We start from the raw sequence: 20,013 nt of genomic DNA on the forward strand, positions 1-20,013 counted from the left end.
AAGTAGTGAGGCTGGTGAATTACTTTTGCTACTATGTTCAGAGAAGACTATTGCCATTCTCTCTCTTGTAAATCTACTGTTGAAACCACTTGACATTAAAAAATGCCATCCAAGCATCTGCTACAACAGTAGTAGATCTTTGTCCAGCAATAGAAGCTACATTTGGATCAATCAGAGAGCTATCCATTGAAAAAGTACTGGAAGAAGCAAAGACTTCAGTCCAGAAGTTGACTAATGAAGGCATTTATATTGAATCCATAAGTGAAGAAGACAGAAGTGTTTGTTAAGACAACTGAAAAAATACACAGACTTGATTGATTCTTAAAAATCTACAACAGCGACTTCTAGATTCTGCTCAACCTCTGCATAGCTTTTACAGATGCCGTCCTATAAAACACCAACAGTTGAGTGGAGTGAGGCACTACCAGCAAGGGGCTGACATGTGCTCAGGACAGAATAGAGAATTTGAACACAGAGTGGAATATCATACGACGAATGAATGAAGATTTGATTTCAACTTCTTTTTTATCATCACTAGTGGCTCAACCCGATCTTCATGCTCTGTTTCCTGGGATGAAAGAAGTAGGAATTCATCTCTTGCTACTCCCAGTTACAACAGCTGAGCATTCTTTTTCCTCATTGAATAGAATTTTGTGTTCTGAAAGAAGTTGCCTTCTGACTGATCATGTGAATGAATTCGTGAGCATATCAATTGAAAGAGTGGAACTACCGGACACATGAGAAGCCACCAAAGATGAACACATCGCATTCAAGAAGTTCATTAACAGAGTTGTGCAAAATTATAACAAGAAACCAAGAAGGATGTAGACGTAGTGCTTCATAGAAGGCTTGAGTAGCCAACTTTAATTTGTGTGATGATTTTAAAACATGAGTTAAATCTAATAAAATGGTCATGAAACATTTCAGTTTTTACTATGGTGCCATACAGCCCAACTTCACCCTCACGGTCTCACCCCTCGTCGGCCTTGACACCCCCCCGCCCCATAAATTCGAACACTCTCCTCCCCGCCCCCATTTCAGTTCTTGGGGAAACCACTGGAGCGCGTGCTTCCCCCAGTGAGATCTCCCTGGCTGGGAGCGTGCTGCTTGTGGAGCAGCAGTGGAAGTGGGTATCTTCTGGTAAGTCTGGGTGTGCTCAGCCTGCCAGCAGGACAGGCTGACGTCAGCCCGCATTGGAGCAGCGCCAGTGTCGCGGGCGGCAGGAACTCACTGGGCTCTGAGAAAAGGAGTACTTGTGGCACCTTAGAGACTAGGTGCCACAAGTACTCCTTTTCTTTTTGCGAAATACAGACTAACACGGCTGCTACTCTGAAAACTGGGCTCTGAGGTGGTTTAATTTTGGAATATAGTGGGGAGGAGGAATCATGGAATGAGGGCACTTGGTCCACCCTCATCTTTTCTCTCCCCATTCCTCCCTCTGTTCCCTTTGCTCTGCAGTCGGAAGCAGAGCGTAGCACCAGGACAGCGGACTTGGAGCAGGAGAGGGACACCTTGGTGGTGGCAGTGGCCCAGCGCAGCCAGGAGGTGACAGCGTTGCAGGCCGAGCTGCAGCAGCTGAAGGACACTCTGGACAGCGAGAAGGAGAGCAGCAGTAAAACGCTGGAGACACTGCAGACCCAGCTGGGAGAGAAGGTACTGCTGTCTGCCAGTTTGGGAGTGCCCGATGTGGACAGCAACATGGCAACAGCCACATTACATCCCCTGAGCACCCAGGCACCCTGACTTCCCCCAGTGCATTGGCAGGAGTCCAAGGGCAGCTCTTGTGTGAAATGCAGTAGACCTAATACCATGGAGCTGTGATGTGCAAAGGCCGCACGTCCCAGCATGCAGTGCTGTTGGACTCCTTGCTTGGCTGCTCGGGTCAAGATGGAGCATTGCATGATAGGAACTGATAGCCCCAAAACTCTTCTTCCTTAAATGGGAAGATTAGGGGAACACCCCATGGCTGAGGTGTTATAGTCCCCTTCTGCCCCCTTTCCTCCTGATGGAAGAAACTGGAGCCAGAGCAGCCAGGTATGGCCCTTACTCTTTCGATTACATGGCTCTGGCATGTCAGTGGGCTTGCCGTTCTTGCCCAGAGCCTTCTGGGTGCCAGGGTGGCCTGTCTGGAGCTTGGGAAGGCCCTGAGCTCTCTCCTCTCTTTTTGTGTGTCCTTCAGGAGAGCCGTGAGCAGGCCCTTCAGCAGCGGCTCCTGGATGAGCAGTTTGCCTTGCTGCAGTGTATGGTGCAGGAGGCAGAGCAGATAGTGCAGGACTCCCTGAACCGACTCGATGACCCCACCCACATCAGCTGCACGAGCTCCGCAGGTATGGCCTAGCTGCCCTGCCGTCAGGGTTGGGCTGGCTCTTCCCTCTGTTCTGGGTGTATCCAGCTGCAGTGACCTCTGGCTGCTCACACACAAGGGGCGAAAGCTCTTATAAATCAGGATTGGGTGCCATTCAGGGGGAACCGGCCCAGAATTCAGTCTCAGCATTTGGCTAGCCACTTGCCTCCCCTAGGAGCTGCTGAGGATAAACCCTTGGGATTGCTCCCAGGCAGCTAAATTGGCCTAGAGCTAGTGCCACTGACTGCAGCTTCCAGGGTCATAACCCCACTCACCCTCACTCAGGCAGTGCTTGGCCAGTGCCAGGTATTTCAGGGATGTCTCACCAAGTGTTCCATCTCTCTGGAGTTGCAGTAATGTGTGTGTGTGTGTGTGTGTGTGTGTGTGCACAGACAGACCCGTGTGCGTCCAGTAAACTGATTCAGTTACGTTCGGGGTGTGTCCCAAGGAATCGTTTGCTGTCCCTCCCTAAAATCTTCAGCACAGATGAGTGCAAAGGCTACTCCTGGGGTAATTCTGCACCCCTGCATATGCGCAGAATTCATGTTCCCCGCAGATTTCTTTGCTTCCCCGCAAAAAAAAATGACTTTCTGACAGGGAAGCAAAGGGAAGCTGCAGGAACAGTCACGTTCCACTCCCCAGTTGTGCAGGTACATCGTTTCAGACACCCGGAACAGCCAGTGGAGAGGTACATCACCACAGGGCTGGGGACACCCCAGCCAATGGCTCCTACCCTGAGCCAGGATCAGCTGCTAGTCTCGGCTGGGCTGGAAGCAGGAGAGGACGGGACTTCCTCTTCCCCTGCAAAGAATAACTAGGGCTGTGTCAGACCCACCCTCAGAAACCTCTCCCAGCTCCAGGAAGTTCAGCATCTTCCTGTTTGCTGCCCTCATCAATCCTTAGCTGCAGGGGGAGGGGTCACTGTATGGGGAGCTGCTCCCCCATCCATCCAACCCCCATGCATCCGGACCTCCCATACCCAGACACCCCCACCAAGCCTCACCCCTTATATCAGAACCCCTGTAGCCCTCCCTACCCAAACCCCACCCCACTGAACCTCAAACACTGCATCTGGAGCCCCCCTGCACCCAGACCCCCTGCCTCCTGACCCCCATTTAGCTTCACCCAGACTCCTACTCGATGAAGCCCCACTCCCCCAACACCCAGACCCAGCTGCTGAGACCCTCATACATAGACCCCTCCACTGAGCCCCAGCAACCTTCACCTGGAAGCCCCTGCAAAGTCCCATTGCCCCTGCACCTGAAATACCCACCCCAGCGAGCCTCTGTGCATCCAGATACCCCCACACATACACCCCGCACTGAGCTGCCTGCACCCAGATTGTCCCACACAGAATCATCTCACCCCACACCTGGATCCCCCCACACTGAGCCCATCCACACTTGGATCCTGCCTGGCTGAGCCTGCCTGCCCCACACTTGGTGCGCCTGGTGCAAAGGGACAGAACCCCAAGGTGTTTCTGGGGCAGGTCCAGGCTTTGTGCTGTGTTAGGGTCGGGTGCAGCCTCGCCGCTGAATCCGTGTCCGGGGGATGGGGGAGCTGCAGGGTGATCGTCCACCTACGTGCAGCCAGTGCCTGTGCTCCCCACTGCCATGCTGGTGCCTCTGCATTTATTTATTGACAAATAAAACTTGCAGAATTTTAAAATACTGTGTGCAGAATTTTTAATTTTTTTGGTGCAGAATGCCCTCAGGAGTAAAAGGCATTTGGCTGGCAGGAGGGGGCTCTGGCCATAGTGTGGGGATTTGGCTGAGGGCAGAAATCGGGAAGCCAGGAGTAGGGACTGGGTTGGGGGCTCTCAGGAGCCCTTTGTTCATATTCTGCCCTAGCCTGCAGGGAAGGTTGAGATGACTGCCCTTCCTGTGATGGAGTCTTCCTCCCACACACACGCACTAGGGAGCCCTGCCAGAGGCGACATCTCCTCAGGGCTCCTAGTAACTCTTCTGGAGAGCAAACGTTTTGCCTTTGGAAAGGACTCAAATGCACTGAAGTCCAGTATTCCCAGAGGTGGCCAGACTCCCTGCAGGCTTTTCCCTTTGCCCTCACTCCAGAGCGCCCGCACCGAGTGCTGTGTTCTGCTCCGGGGGTGGCAGGAGCAAGATGCAGCCAGCTGGAGCCGCTGGCCCTGGGGTGCTGCCTCCATCTCCGCTGGTTTTGAGGGGGTTTCATTGTGTAACTGGGGCAACAAGTGACTGGATCACAGAGCCCAGCCCCTCTGGACAGCAGTCTCCACCGCTCAGTCTGGGGGCTTATTGTAGCTCAGGCTCTGCGCAGGAGCCCCTTGGGCAGGTGTTGGCAGCACACGGATGAGCAGGGGATGAGTCTGTGTGTAGCCCCGGATGCTGCGCAGACTGCTGAGTTCCTTCCGGGTCTCTCTTGTGTGTGCAGATTATCTCCTGTGCAGAACGTTGGCTGCCTCTGACTGCGTAGAGCGGCTTCAGGGTGTGCATGGCAAATACCTTTCCAACCGCTCAGGTGAGAGAGCTGCCGGGGCCCTGAGCCCCCTCACTGCGGGCTCACCGTGCACCTTCCTCTGCACGCCATCAGCAAGGGCTACTCGGGGCTGAGGAGTGCTGGCAGAGCAAACTGTGGGGGCTTCCACAGGGATCCAGCATCCCTCCAGAAAATCCCATTCTCTCTTTACGGATGTGCCAAGCCTTAGACCCCGAAGCCCATAGGCCAGCCGTGTGTGTGAGGGACACAGCGCCCCGTCTTGTAGCCCTGCACTCAGCATGTCACACCAAGCACTTGACCCTTCCCCCTTCCCACAGCACCCAAGAAGCAAAGCAACAGCAGCCCTTGGCTCCCCTGGCCGCAGCAGGGCAGCAGCTAGCTCAATTCCAGTGCAGAGTGTGAGAAACTGAGTCCAGAGGGGACTGGGCTGTAGTTCCCAAGCGAGGCCGCATGCACTGCGGCTGCACACGCCCTCCGTGCCTGTACTGACCTGACTCAGGCCGGCGTGTGCATGCATGGCTGCTGCGGACATTGTCCTGGGAAGGGGATCTCTGAGCTGCGATGAGTGAGGGCTCAGCGCTGGGTCTGCGCTGGCTCTGGTGCCCTGAGGGAGTAAGTAACATACCTGCTCAGCTCCCTTTGAATCTGACCCTCTCAAACCTGCAAGTCGTTTGCCCGAGGGACTGAGAGGGCAGCGATGGAGCTGGCTCAACCACTGAGGTGGCCAGTGACTTAGCAGGGGCCGTCTTCCCCCTTCCGTTTCCCTTGCCTGCAGATGTAAGCAGCCTGCTGCCGTGCGTGGCCCTGTTTGCCCACCTCATCAGCGACACCATCTTGCAGGGCAGTGCCACCTCCCACATGGTCCCTATGGAGCCGGCTGACCGTAAGTATCCCCGCCAGGGCAAGGGGGCTGGAGCTGTTCCCCCTGGGCGCTCCTGCCTTCCTCAGCCAGCTCTTGCCTTTGTGGTCTGGTTTCAGTGCTGTCAGAGACGTGTAAGCAGTGTGGGAGCGAGGCCCTGCGCTACCTTGGTGCCCTGAAAGACGAGGCCTCCCTGGGGGGTGCTGACTGCACCACTGTGAGAAACTGCCTGAGCCAAATCAGCGCCATTGGAGAGGTGAGAGGGCTGGGGGCTGGAATGAGCTGGAGTCAGACCCCTCTCTGGGCAGGGGGCCTGTTGCGTATTGAGCAGCTGCAGCCTAGGACAGGGCCATAGGAGACTGACTGCTCCAGAGTGGGCCGCAGGCATGCAAGCAGGAGGTTGGGAGAATACCTCTGGGGCGGGGGCAAGGGTCTCTGAGAGAGGCAGACCCCGGAGGCTGTGGAACTCCTCAGGAGATACGGTCCAAAAGGGGGACTCCTGGGGTATGCATCTGCCCTGCTCTCTGCCCCGTTGGGGTAGCTGCCCTGGCAGGCTGGGAACTGTGTCAGTGTATGTGGCCTGCTATTTAGCCCTCCGCTGCCCCTTCCTGCTCGGGCCGTTCACTCTCCTGAGTTCTCTTCCCAGGAGCTTCGGCCCAGAGGCCTGGATGTTGAGCAGGAGGAGCTGGGGGACCTGGTGGACAAGGAGATGGCAGCCACGTCATCTGCTGTCGAGACAGCAGTTGCCAGGATAGAGGTGAGACCGGAGAGTTGCTGGGGGGGGTGGGGAGCTGTTCCTTGTGTGGCTTCACTCCCAGCAACCCCTGCCCTGCAGTGATTCCAACCAGCAGCCCCGGGGTCACCAAAGTAACACAGCAAGTGCCACGCAGATGCCCCAGGGCAGTCTCTAGCCAGTCAGCAGCCCACACTGAGCAACCGAAAGCTGCATCACCAGGAGCCTCCCAGATACCTGCTTGACTCAGAAGATCGCTGACCAGCCAGACATGGAGGGCAGCTGCCTGGCAGCCCCCAGCTGTGGTTGTTGCAGCCAGGTGATGTCAGTGGCTGGAATCTGGTATGTTCCCTCGTGGGCCCGGACCCACTGTGGCATCACAGTCTAATGCTGCACTGGGAGAATCAGAGCCATTGAAGGGCTGCTCCAGACCCATCTCCTGTCCCCTCGAGCTCACAGTGCCAGCAGCTCAGGAAAGCGCTTGCAGATCGAGCTGTGCAGTGGGATGAGGGAATGCAGCTCGCAGGCCCTTGCCGTGGGCTTTCAGTCATAGTGCCGGGAGCTGATTCCCGTGTGGGGTGATAGGGGAGCTGCGGTTGGGCTTGGTGATAGGTGGGGATCTGCGTTGTCCAGTGTAACCAGGTGTCCGCGCACGCGCACACCCTGACCATGAGTTTCACACCATGGCTCTGTCGCTCTCAATAGGATATGCTCAGCAAGTCTCGGGCTGGGGACACCGGGGTCAAGCTGGAGGTCAATGAGAGGTAAGTACAAAGTCAAGATCTACCCCGCTTGCTGTCTGCAGTCAGAGCGGCTCCGTGGGCTGGTGGCATGAGCACAGGAACTGCAGGGTTCTAACGCCGAGCCCACCGCTGATTTGCAGGGGGACTGCAAACAGGGATTGTGGCCCTGGCCTGGCGCCCAGCATGGCTGGGAGGACTCCTGCCTGTGAAGTGCAGTGAAAGGGCTGATTCATGCTGAGCAACAGTAAAATCATTGGTTTCAGAGTAGCAGCCGTGTTAGTCTGTATCCACAAAAAGAAAAGGAGGACTTGTGGCACCTTAGAGACTAACAAATTGCATCCGATGAAGTGAGCTGTAGCTCACAAAAGCTTATGCTCAAATAAATTTGTTAGTCTTTAAGGTGCCACAAGTCCTCCTTTTTCTTTTTTTAGTAAAATCATTAAAACATCACAGTCAAGCAGTGAAAGCGAAGGAAGACGCTAAATACAACAGGAGGAACAGCAGGGGGAGGGGTCAGCAGTGCTTGAAGTAAAGACCAAAAACACTTGGGGTTTTCCCACGACCTCACTATGTTCCAGGGAAAGTGTGGAGGCTTTGTGGGGAGCATGCTCCTCCCACCCTGCAGGCCCACCACCCTGTGTTGCAGCACTGGTACCACTGCGAGGCACACGGTATCCGAGCCCCGATGCCCACGCAGCCATGCATGTAGCCATGATCTCTTGTGCGCTGTTTGAGGGAGAGCCCTGTGTTTGCCAGCAGCACTGGCTGTGGGGCAGCTCCCCATGCAGGGCACCAGAACAGTGCCTAGGCACCCTCAATGGGGAATCCACCCCGAGAGAACAAGCACGCACCCTCAGAGCGCCTGCCCACCAGAGCCCTTCTCGCTCACAGCAGGCTGAGGCCAGAGGGCACCGAGGAGCCCGTCGTGTAGGGAGGGTGATGTTGCTGGTTGCTCACCCTCCAAAGGAGCCCCATGGGCTCTGTCTTTCCTGCCAGTCTAGCTGTTCAGGGAGGGGAGTTGGTGGAGCCATGAGGGTGTGAATTGGAATTAGCTTTGTACCTAGTCATAGAAATGTAGGACTGGAAGGTCCTCTAGTCCAGCCCTCTGCACTGAGACAGGACCACGTAAACCTAGACCAGCCCTGACAGCAGTTTGTCCAACCTGGTCTTAAAACTCCAGTGACAGGGATTCCACAACCTCCCTTGGAAGCCAATTCCAGAGTGTAACCACCCTGAGAGTTAGAAAGATTTTCCTAATATCAAACCTAAATCTCCCTGGCTGCAGATTAAGCCCATTGCTTCTTTTCATTCCTTCAATGGATGGAGAATGACTGATCACCGGCCTCTTTATAGCAGCCCTTAATGTATTTGAAAAATGTATCCGGTCCCCCTCAGTCTCATTTTCTTCAGACTAAACATGCCCAGTTTTCTAACCTTTCCTCACACGTCAGGTTTTCTAAACCGTTGAGCATTTTTGTTGCTGTCCTCTGGACTCTCTCCAGTTTGTCCACATCTTTCCTAAAGCGTGGGGCCCAGAACTGGACACAGCGCTCCAGCTGAGGCCTCTCCAGTGCTGAGCAGAGAGGGAGGTCTGTCTTACATACACCAATTGGGTTAAAATATCCCAAAACGATATTCGCCTTTTTCACATCTCTGTCACATTAACTCCTATTCAGTTTGTGACCCACTATAACTGCAGGTGCTTTTCAGCAGCGCTGCCACCTAGCCAGTTATTCCCCAGTTTGTAGTTGTGTATTTGATTTTTCCTTCCTCAGTGCAGTACTTTGCACTTGTCCATATTGAATTTCATCTTGTTCATTTCAAACCAGTTCTCCATTTTGTTTTGAATTCTAATCCTGTTGACCAAAGTGCTTGCAACCCCTCCCAGCCTGGTGTCATCTGCAGGTTTTATAAGCAAACTCTCCTCTTCATTATCCAAGTCATTAATGCAAATATTGATAGTACCAGACCCCGAACTGACTCCAATGGGACCCCATTAGATATGCCCTCACAGTTTGACAGCGAACCATTGCTAACCATTCTTTGAGTACAGTCTTTCAACCAGTTGTGCATCCACCTTATAGTAATTTCATCTAGACCACATTTCTCTACGTCAGTGGTTCTCAACTTTTCCAGACCTACTCTACCCCTTTCAGGAATATGGTTTGTCTTGTGTACCCCAAGTTTCACTTCACTTAAAAACTACTTGCTTACAAAATCAAACATAAAAATACAAAAGTGTCACTGCCACACTAGTCCCGGGAAATTGTTTACCTTTTCCTTTTGTCTGTATGAAATTTTAGTTTGTACTGACTTCACTAGTGCTATGTAGCCTGTTGTAAAACTGAGCAAATAACTAGATGAATTGATATACCCATGGAATTCCTCTGTGTACCCCAAGGGGTATATGTACCCCTGGTTGAGATCCACTGGTCTAGTTTGCTTAGGAGAATGTCATGTGGGACTGTGTAGAAAAGCTTGACCCAAATCGAGATGTATCAAATCTACTGCTTACCCCATACCCATTAGGCCAGTAACCCTGTCAGAAAGGACATTCGATTGGTTTGGCGTGATTTATCCGTGACACATCCATGCTGGCTACTCCTTATAATCCTAGTATCCTCTAAGTGCTTACAAATGGATTGTTTAATAATTTGTTCCAGTATCTTTCCAGGTATTGAAGTTAGGCTGACTGGTCTGTAATCCCCCAGGTTCTCTTTGTTCCCCTTGTTAAAGCCAGATGCTATATTTGCCCTTCTCCAATCCTCAGGGGGCCTCTCCTCCAGGAGTTCTCGAAAATAATCCTGATGGTTCCATGATTGCTTCAGCTGTTTCCTCAAGTGCCCTAGGATGAATTTCATCAGACCCTGCCAACTTGATTATTTCTAACTTAGCTAAATATTCTTTAGCCTGTTTGTTCCCTGCCTTCTTGTGAGCTGCCTTTCTCTCTTGCAGGATTCTGGGCTCTTGCACGGACCTAATGCAGGCTATCCAGGTGCTAGTCCTGGCTTCTAAGGACCTCCAGAGGGAGATAGTGGAGAGCGGAAGGGTAAGCAGGGCACTCGCTAGCATGCACCCACTGGGAGAGCTGCTGCTGGCAGACCCATGTCAGCTACTCTGTGGCCTAACACAGCGACTCCCAGCCTTCTCTGGCAGATGGGGCAGATTAGGGTCTCTATAGTAGCTGGAGGCCACTAATTCAGAGCGACAGAGAGAGGTTTTTCTTCAAGATCTCGGAGTGTGAGCTCTACACGCCCTGTAGCTATTGAGCCAGCTACCGGAAGTTTGGGCACCAGCCGGGAACCTGTCTGTTAGTGGAAGCCCCGAGCCCAGAGGCACTTTCCAACATGGCCAACTTCAGGCTCCAGAGACGTTTGGGAGGGATCCGGTTCCCGTCAGAGCCTGTCCCTGCCCCCGAGCTGTGTGGGTCCGGACCTGCCCTGCAGCTGTGGGGCTCCACACTCTGCTTCCCCAGCCATAGCGGGTTTGAACCCAATTGAATGTAGTGACCGCAGAGCCAATCGACACTTATCGCTAAGGGAGTGATGGGGAGTCTAAGGTAGCAGCTGGGGGGTACCAGTGCCAGCCTCTGGGAACCGCTGGCCTAGGACACCGTGGTATTTCCATGGCTGGCAGCGTCCTTCAGTTTGGGGCGAGGTTCCCCGGCTACATTGAATCTCCTGTTGTGAGTGGCAGTGGGGCATTCGGGGCTGGGTCCTGCTGCTCTGAGCCATGGCAGTGACCTCCCTGGAGAAGCGAGGAGGGGTTTGGAAGAGGAGAGAAGCAGATCCAGGTGATGGGATGGCCGGGATGGCCAGGAGGGCCAAGGGGAAGAGGGGGAGCAGAGTGGTAGGCCAGGGTGGGCTGGTCAGAGAGCCAAAGGCTGTAAACCCCTCCCTGCTGCCGCATAAGGGCTGCTGTCCGTGGAGTCCTCATTTCTGGGTCCATGTGTCTGGGATATAAACCCTGCCTGGGTTGCTGCTCAGCTTCTTCCACAAACCTCTGCACCAGCTGTTCTGGGAACTCCTCGATCATGGTGCTTCTCCCCAGCTCGGTCATCATCCCGGCAGGTTAGGGAGAAGGCAGGGCTGGCTAGGGGCCAGAGTGACTGAGCAGCATCTGCCGCTCCCTGGCCTCCCGTGCATCACCCTTGGGCCTTTCTCCTCTGAATGACAGGGCGCAGCGTCCCCCAAGGAGTTCTATGCCAGGAATTCCCGCTGGACGGAGGGCCTGATCTCCGCCTCCAAAGCCGTGGGCTGGGGAGCCACTGTCATGGTGTAAGTGCCCATTGGGGCAGCGGCGGCTTCGCATTGTGGGGAGTGTGAGCGAGACTCTGGGGGTCTGAGATGGGCGGTGAACATGTGAAGTCACGGGGAAGTTCAGTGCCAGTCCTGGCTGAGTCCTTGCCAAGAGTTCCCATGTGATGCCCAGTGAACCGCTGCCAGAGAGCTGGGGGCAGGCCTATGCCCTGCCGGTGCCTCAACTCTGGGCAAGAGAGGCTGAGGAGCTGAGTGCCACAATGGCATCCCCTTGCCCAGGCTGGTGGGAGAGTGGGTTGTTTGGTGTAGCCTGCACGTTGGGGTCCCAGCCACTCCCTCTGCTGCCGTCCACAGTGACGCCGCTGACCTGGTGGTGCAAGGGAAAGGCAAATTCGAGGAGCTGATGGTGTGTTCTCACGAGATCGCAGCTAGCACTGCCCAGCTGGTGGCTGCCTCTAAGGTAGGAGCTTTGCCCAGCCGCTCTCCTCTGTATACAGCCCACCCCCTTGTGTGTGGGGTGCCGGCTGGCTTGCCTGCTTGGAATGGGGCGGCTCCAGTGGTGGGGATGGGAGGAGTGGCCAGTTAGAGGGCCTTGCTTCAGTCTTGGAAGCCCAGCTGATACCCCTGTGGACTGTCGCTCGCTCCTGCATCCATGATCTGAGCATGGGAGCTGACCAGGGAAGTGAGAGCACCAAACCCCTGCCCCGAAGTCAGCTATTCGCTGTGGGCCCAAACTGCCTCCAGCACTGGCCACATCTCTCCTGAGGGTGTGGTTGTGTGTCGTGGGAACAGCCCCGGGGTGGGCAGAGCAGCACTGGCCCAGCAGGAGCTCCAGGTACTTCCTGCCTGTGGGGGGAGCAGGCCTGCTGCTGCGTGCCCTAAGCCGGGGAGCACGTACTCTGTGCCAGCAGATGGAATGGGGACAGAGCCGCCTCCTCCCCCTGTGTTGTGGGGGCAGGGCTAGTGGTACCACTCCTTCCCCTGATGTGTGGGGCAGGGCTGGTGGTACGACTCCTCCCACACAATCCTCGCTCTTGGTGAGCGATTCTCCCACACACCTGTGCAAAGAGGAGGCTCTTTACGCCCTCCCCCAACCGGCTCGGTGGCAGGCCTCAGTCTGGCCCTGTGTGCTAGCCACCAACGTGGCTTGGGCTCCTAGCAGCCATAGGCCTCACGTGGCCCCTGGAGCCAGCCCAGCAGATGGATTGTTTTCTTTCCTGGCCCATCCCCTGCGAGAGGCGAGTGTGAGCCTTCTCTTTGATCTGGCAGGTGAAAGCAGATAAGGACAGTGCTAACCTGGCCAGGCTCCGGCAGGCATCACGAGGAGTCAACCAGGCCACCGCCGGGGTGGTGGCCTCCACCAAGTCAGGGAAATCTCAGATTGAGGAGAAAGGTGAGTGCCAGGCCCGTCTAGGTGGGGGAATCTCTGCCCAGCTTCCCTAAAGGGCTCGTCACTTCTCCAGCAGCTGTGCCCCTCCCATCTCACTGTCTCCTTCCATTTGCCCATCGGGCCCATCCTTCATCTCGGTGTGCCCCCTCCTGGGTGCGTGCTCATGCGTCAGCTGGGGAGCCCGCTCAGCATTCTCAGTACAGTGTCCGGGGGAGTCCTGGGCGCTGGTAACAGGTACAACTTGTCTGTTCTTCCCCCACAGACAGTATGGACTTCTCCAGCATGACACTAACTCAGATCAAGCGCCAGGAAATGGACTCTCAGGTAGGGACATCGTCTCTTAGGCTGGCTAAAGTCTGCCCCATTGTTTCTGGCCTGTTGAGGGTTAACGAGGGAGGGTTTAGCAGACAAATGTGCTGCTGGGGAGCTGAGGCTAGGGAAGAGTCCCAGAGTGGGCTGGGGATGGGGAGGTGTGTGTTGGGACATGGGAGGAGAGAAACCGGGACTAAGGCACAGCTGCTGGCCTAGGTGATGAGAAGACGTTCCCCTTCCCCACTAGGTGCGAGTGTTGGAGCTGGAAAACCAGCTGCAGAAGGAGCACCAGAAGCTGGGAGAACTCCGCAAGAAGCATTATAAGCTAGCAGGCGTGGCGGAGGGCTGGGATGAGGACGGTAAGTGCCAGGGGATGGAGAGGGAGGGAAGTGTACAGCCTGAGCTCAGCGGAGGGTGGGAGGGGCAGGAAGCAGACCAGCTGGGAGGATTCGCTCCCTGCCCCTTTCCCTGGTACCCTGGAGAAATCTAATACGAGCAGAAAGGCAATGAGATGTGAGAGCCCAGGCAGCAGCACCACGGCCTTTCCTGCAGCATCTGTACCTGCCGGAAGACTCCCGCCCTGGGACGCAGGGGGCGGGGATCAGTATCCCACAGACCTCATGGAGGAAACTGAGGCAGAGAGGTTGTGGTTTGCCCAGGACCATCCCAAAGAGTCTGAGCTCGGAGTAGCACCCAGGAGTGTCTGCGTCCCTTGCTTAACCCACTAGATGGCACCTCTAAATTACACCTCAAAACAGACTCCTGCTGTGGGAGCTGGGGCTAGGGGGAGCTCCCGGCTACTCCAGCCCAGCCTCTCCCAGCAGGGGGCGCAGTGGGGAGTGGGGCAGGAGCGCTGGCTGTGGGGGCACTCCCGGCTACTCCAGCCCAGCCTCTCTCAGCAGGGGGCACTGTGGGGAGCAGAGCAGGAGCGGTGGTTGAGGAGACAACCCATTTCCTCTGAAGAGGAGTCCCTAGCGCCGGGCAGGAATAGTATTTGTTCTCTTCTAACGCCTGGGAGTCCCAGTCCCAGAGCAGGCCCCCCCACGCCAGGTGCTGCACAAACACGAAACAAAAAGATGGTCCCAAGGAGCTGGCAGCGTACGTTTGTTCTACCCACTCTGAGAGCCTCTAACCCTCTGTCCGCCCTTGCTGGCGTTCCTCCCCCTCCAGCTGCAGAGTAGCTTCCCATGCCCGAATCAGCGGCCGATGGATGCCCCTTCAGTTGGCCGGGACCCAGCTTCGTGCAGGTCTTTCTGAAGATACAAAATAAACTGGTGCAAAATCCGACTTGAAGCACATGTCCTCTGCGTTCCCAAGGACCCTCCTCCAGCGTGCCCAGCCGGGCAGCCACTCCACCCTCGATTGGGCAAGTAGAAAGTGCAGAGGCCTGAAGTACCAGGAGCAAGGCTCCCGCAGCCACAGGACACAAGACTCTGCCCGAATGTTTCGTGCAGCTGCTTTGGGGACCGCCTGTGGGTTCTGACTGTAACCCTTGGTTCATTCTTTGCACAGACTCTGAACCGGTTCTGCCTCGGCGACGTGCCCTGGCGGCAGCAGCTCCGATCTGGCTTTCTGACCCCACTGCTTCGCCAGCTCCGTCAGTGCAGACGCTGGCCCGGTTCAGAGCCAGTGTCCCACCAGACGGTGCCTGTGTCGCGCTGGGCAGGGTGTGGAAATGCAACCAAGCCGGTTCTTCTGCTGGTGAGGCTGGACGGGCTCTGGGCTCGGAGCTGGGCATACAGCCCTCCCCACACCCACACTTCCTCTCCCACTTGCTGTTCTGAGCTGGCCCTGCGCAGCTCAGAGCCCGTGGGGGCATGCTGCACCCGTGGGGTGGACGATGAGTGCCTTTCACTGCTGGAAGGGGGCCAGCGTACCACAATAACACCTCATCCGCGCGTGTCTTACTGCACTTCAAACGGGGCCATCCCAGGGCAGCCAGCCTCCAGCGGCGGGGAGATGCCAATGGAGCCCCAGCATGCAGTCCGTGGGAGCCCTGTTCCCTTAAAGCCATGTGTTAGACAGCCGGTGGGAGATGGGGTGTGGAGGCGCAAGACCCAGTCGCTCCCCCAGGCTCCTGCAGGAAGAGAGCAGCGCCCAAGCTACCACCCTGCTAGTCCCCGAGCCCTCTGTGACTCAGGCTGACAGCATGGGAGAGAGTCCACTGAGCTCCTAGCCTGGTCCCAGGAGCTGACCCATCCCCACCCCAGAGCAGGGAGCGCTGTCCCAGCCTAGTGCCTGGAGCAGATCACTGTGTTAGTGCCAGCAATAAATCACTGTCAAAGGTGCTCCTGCCGCTCCATCACAGCCTCTTCCTTTGCCAGCGGGGAGAGTTACCCGCGCCGCCCCAGTGGGTAATACATGAAGCTGCCCCACGGCTCTGATCCCCGCCCAGTGGGAAGGGGACACTTGGACCCTGGCTCCAGCCAGCCTGCAATAGGGCTCTTCAGGGCCCCCAGCTGCCAGTTCTCCTCACTGATCTGAGCAGCATGGCTGGTACAGACTGCAGGCATCTGGTGCTGGACTGACCCTCGGTGCCCTCTGCTTTAGCAAAATGTAGCCGGGGGCTGCTACGGAGCAGAAAGCTGCTCTGGAATTTGAACAAGCATGGTCCCCTTGCTGCCTCTGTGCCCTCCATGCTGGCACATGGTTGCGCATCTTCTGCACACTGTGAGCCCGCGGGGGCAGCCCATGGCCCAGAGAGCTGCTGTGGGGTTTGCTTGAGAAGTGAGGGATGGGAGCATAGCAGTGACCCCTGGGAACACCTCTCTTCCCTTCTAGATGGGGCAGAGGAGGCTGAAGACGCTTGGTGGCCTGTCTCATTTCACCCCTTTAGCGGCAGCTAATCCAAAGGCAACCGGGGTCCTTTCGGCTCCCAGGGATCTAAGCTCCCCCCGCCCTGGGAGCTCAGCCAGCTGCTCGGAACGTGGCCACCCCATCATTTAGATTCCCCCCCCCTCGTGCTCAGACAGCACCAGCCGGGGATGGATGGGGAGCTGGGCTGATCAAACGGCAGTCTGCCCCTAGCAGTAACAAACCACTGTCCTGCTCTGCTAACAGGGAGGGGGCCTTTCCGGTGCTGCCTCTCAGCCACTGCTGACAAAGCAGTCAGTGAAATACCCTCCCTGCTGACACAGCCCAGCCAGTCCTGCGGGCTGCACACTGGGCTGCTTGTACCCAGCTGGCAGCCTGCACTGGGGCAGTTCATGCAAATCGGGGCCAGTTTCATCCCATGGGAATCCCACTGCAGTGAGATATGGAGGCAAATTTGGCTTTGAGTGTGTGTGGCTGGTCCCCCTGCCAAGGCTAGAGTCTGCGGGTCAGTGCCCGGTGTGCGTGGCCGGTTCCCCTCCCCCTGCCTGGGCACTGACCCGCAGCCCCTCACCCTATCTCACATGCCTCTGGCCGGGATGGGGTTGCCACCTAGTTGGTCCCCAGTGCCTACTTTGAAAACCAGCTGGTTCAAGCTGTGGCGATAGTTGGACCTGATTCAGACCTAGTCTGTGTCCAGCTCCACAGAAGCCATTGCTGCCCCTGCCCGCCCCCCCGGGGGCCAAGTCTATCGCCTTGAACTATGGGAAGTGGCTGTTACCCTTGTCAGCAATGGCTGCAGCCAGGTCCCGGGGCCGGTCTAAGCCAGGGGCTTTGGGAGAGGCTCTCTTACAGCCTGGCAGGCGAAACCTCCTCCCAGCAAGGCTGGGTCAGGCCAGTCTGGCCAGTAACCTGCCTTTTCAGATAGGACTGACGTTTGTCCCTCCCGAAGCTGTCAATAACCCAGTCACCATGGCACAGGCACCTCCAGCTAAGCTGATGGCCATGGCCCAGCCCAAGCCATAGCGGGACAAGCCAGGACAGCCCAGCCGCTGTCTACGCTGCTTCTGGCGTGTAGCACCATGTGCCTCTCTGGGGCCCCAGAATCTAGGAGAAAACAGAGCCCCGGCCTTCAGACAGGCGGCATGTGGGTCTGGGGTGTTCATCACAAGGGCGCCCACGCGCCATCCCCAGCCCTGGATCTCTGACACTAAACACTGAACCTTACTCCTGGCTGAGCCCAGGTGGTGCTCCCAGCCCCTTAGGACTTTGTGTCTGGTGCTTTCGCTGCCTCCACAAGTCGGCGTGATCCACCCCCATTCCATGCCCCCGATAGGCCGACAAACCAAATACAGCCCCGGCTCCAAGGAGCAACCTTGGGCTGCAACTACCTCCAAAGCAATAGGAGCAGCAGCAGGCATGGGGGGGGGGGCATGGCTTACACCCCCTCCCCCCAGTGCGGGGTCCCACCTGGGCAAGCTCAGCCCCAGCTACCTCAGCTCTCCGGGCTGCAGCCCGCCTGGGCTGGTGACACAGGAGCAGAGCCAGGAGGAAGAGCAGGGACGGGTGGGGGGGTTGTCAGAGGAGAAGGAGGGAGGCTGATGAAGCGGTTGGAGGGGGGGCCTATGGCGGGGTTCTGGGGGATGGTGGAGGAGTGGGGCTGACAAGTTCTTGGCAGGACAGAGGTGGGGGCTGACGGGAGGGGTTCTCGGCAGGATAGAGGTGGGGACTGACAAAGGGGTTCTGGGGGGCAGAGATGGAGGGGGCTGATGGGTTCTCGGTGGGATGGGGGCAGGGTAGGCTGACAGGGATCTCAGATAAATCTCGGGGAAATCCAGTGTTTGTTTCCATGTGAAGTGACTTTTCCTCGTTTCTTTTTTAACTGTCCCAAGCCTGGGTGACCGAGCGTCCCTGGGAGCAGGTCCCAGAAGCAGCTGAGCAGCTCACCGCACCATCTGGCCCATACAGGGCTCCAGGCAGCCAGCTGTTTCCCACAGAGCTTTTAATTATTGTATGTGGGGAGGGGGTTCATCGTCTAAGATATTGACTGGTGTCTCAATTTTTAAATAAATCTTTCAGCCCCGTGGTGGCGGTCGCTCTGTGGTGTCCTGTTCAGTCTGGTGTTCAACGGGAAGTTGCTTGTTCGGGCTGTGCTGCATTTTCTGTATGGCTTCACATGGAATATTGTGGGCTGTTCCGCTCACCCCTGCCGGAAAAAGCTACAGGGAAAAAGGGGCTGTGCGGCCAGGCATGCGGGTCTCTGCAGGAAGTCAGTGTGGCCTAAAGGAGAGTCACTGGCATTCGGGAGACCTGGACTCTAGTGCTGGGTGACCTTGAGCAAGTCACATCTTTGTGTCTCTAAAATGGGGATCAGGATTCTACCCTCCTTTGTAAAGCCCTGTGATATCTGCAGATGAAAAGTCCTAGGTGATACTAGTATCCAGCCCTTATGTAGCAGTTTTCATCTATAGATCTCAGGGTGCTTAGCCCCATTGTACAGATGGGGAAACTGAGGCACAGCAGTGAAGTGACTTGCCCAAGGTCAGCCAGCATGCCAGTGGCAGAGCTGGGCATTAAGTTCAATGTCCTGAATCCAAGTCCAGTGCTCCAGGCCACACTGCCTCCCCTAAGAAGTAGATATTTCTATATGTTCCTGTCTGGCCCCCTCATTGTCTGAGCACATGAGACAGTTTCCATCTGGAGATGAAAAAGACTGGGAGAGAAGGAGAAAGACGTGATGAAACAGGTATGCCAGGTGCTCATATTTACCCTTCTAGTACAAGAGCAAGGGACACTGAACCGGCAAGGCAGCACGTTTAAAACAGTTAAACGGACATTTGTAGCCATTGCATCATTAATCTGTGGAACTGACTGCCACATGGACAATGAGGAGGGCCGAAGTTCTCTGAGTTGAGGTACCTATGTACAAAGGCTATGAACACGCAGCCTTTAGCGTATGAGCCATCCACTATCTGCCTGGAGCCAGGAAGCCTCCCCTCTGGGAAAGCTCCTTGCAAAATTGTCTTCGGGGTTCCCTGCCACTGAAGCACCAGGTCCTGGCCTCGGGTGGTGACAGGATCCAGGCCTGGGAGCATTCTGCAGCTATTAGCGAGGGGCAGCGGCCTCTGGGCCATAACCCAGTGCCCCTGCTGAGTAAATAGCTGGGCTTCAGTTGTTAGTCACAAAGGACACCCTGTATCTCCCCGCAGCTGGGGTGGCGGGGAGCCAGCTCCAGCCTCTCGCCTCCCCTGCACTCTGGCACTACCGGGTCCCTTCCTCGCTCTTCTGTTGCATCCTTGCTCCTGGGGTTTAGCTCACACCTCTTAGGTTCTCTTCCAAGGAATCTGGCACTGGACTAGCTGGGACACGTGAGGGCTCTTTCTAGCTTGGGTATCTCCTTAAGCCCGCAGGTTAGATGCAATGGGTTTAAAGTCAGGCACTGCTCATTCGTGTCATGAGTGTCCCTGAGCGGGGGGTGAAGAGGTGAGCAGGACTCACTGCTTGGAGCCCCCAGCAGGACGAAGGAGCCTCAGAGGGGCTGCTCCTCTCTCCTCTCCCATTCGTAACCAGCAGCCGCTTCCAGGAGAAGCTGAGGGCGAGGAGCTGTGTGTCCTGGGGGTGAATGCTCAGCAGCATCGCGCCCTGGCCTTGCCTGCATTTGCATTTCCTTCCTGCAGCGCAGGGTGTCCTGCATGGGTTCCATGGGCCCCTCTCTTACTTGTACAGAGCCAAGGGCTTTGCTGGTGAGAACTTCCCCGCGCGAAAGGTGCTGGCTCCAGGCTGGAGCCTTCCTTTCTCTCTGCAGGCTCCGTATCATTCCCTGCATTTAAGCCAGGGCACAGCAACAGTCGGTGCACGCAGTCAGGGATCTTCAGGATCAGTGCTCTGCCCCCAGCTTTGGAACAGTCCCTGGGAGACCCCCTTCATTGCGCCAGCGCCCCCAGGCGTCTCACTCTTCCTCCAAGGTCAACCACATGGCTTCACCACCTATGGGCTGTCAGCACCCCTGCTCCACCCCCCAGACAGAGCCCTGCAGCGACCCATCCACTCAGGGATCCATGCACTTCAGGAAGCATTGGCAGCAACA

The 20,013-nt window shown here is 56.4% G+C and overlaps 1 protein-coding gene across 7 annotated transcripts in view; it reads left to right on the top strand.

Moving 5' to 3' along the window:
- Positions 1-16,117, top strand: part of HIP1 (huntingtin interacting protein 1) — a 176,566-nt gene extending 160,449 nt beyond the window's left edge. For all 7 annotated transcript variants that reach the window (XM_038375707.2, XM_043499732.1, XM_043499733.1 and 4 more), the window contains 14 exons: positions 1,459-1,653; positions 2,180-2,327; positions 4,754-4,840; positions 5,595-5,702; positions 5,798-5,934; positions 6,325-6,435; positions 7,117-7,175; positions 10,110-10,203; positions 11,331-11,431; positions 11,768-11,873; positions 12,683-12,806; positions 13,066-13,127; positions 13,363-13,474; positions 14,286-16,117. In XM_038375707.2, the coding sequence (XP_038231635.1) occupies positions 1,459-1,653; positions 2,180-2,327; positions 4,754-4,840; positions 5,595-5,702; positions 5,798-5,934; positions 6,325-6,435; positions 7,117-7,175; positions 10,110-10,203; positions 11,331-11,431; positions 11,768-11,873; positions 12,683-12,806; positions 13,066-13,127; positions 13,363-13,474; positions 14,286-14,296 (1,455 nt within the window). In that variant the 3' untranslated portion in view covers positions 14,297-16,117. The remainder of the gene's footprint in view (positions 1-1,458; positions 1,654-2,179; positions 2,328-4,753; positions 4,841-5,594; positions 5,703-5,797; positions 5,935-6,324; positions 6,436-7,116; positions 7,176-10,109; positions 10,204-11,330; positions 11,432-11,767; positions 11,874-12,682; positions 12,807-13,065; positions 13,128-13,362; positions 13,475-14,285) is intronic.
- Positions 16,118-20,013: the final 3,896 nt, after the last annotated feature.

The sequence above is a fragment of the Dermochelys coriacea genome, chromosome 17, assembly GCF_009764565.3.
Source record: "Dermochelys coriacea isolate rDerCor1 chromosome 17, rDerCor1.pri.v4, whole genome shotgun sequence".
NCBI lineage: Eukaryota > Metazoa > Chordata > Testudines > Dermochelyidae > Dermochelys > Dermochelys coriacea.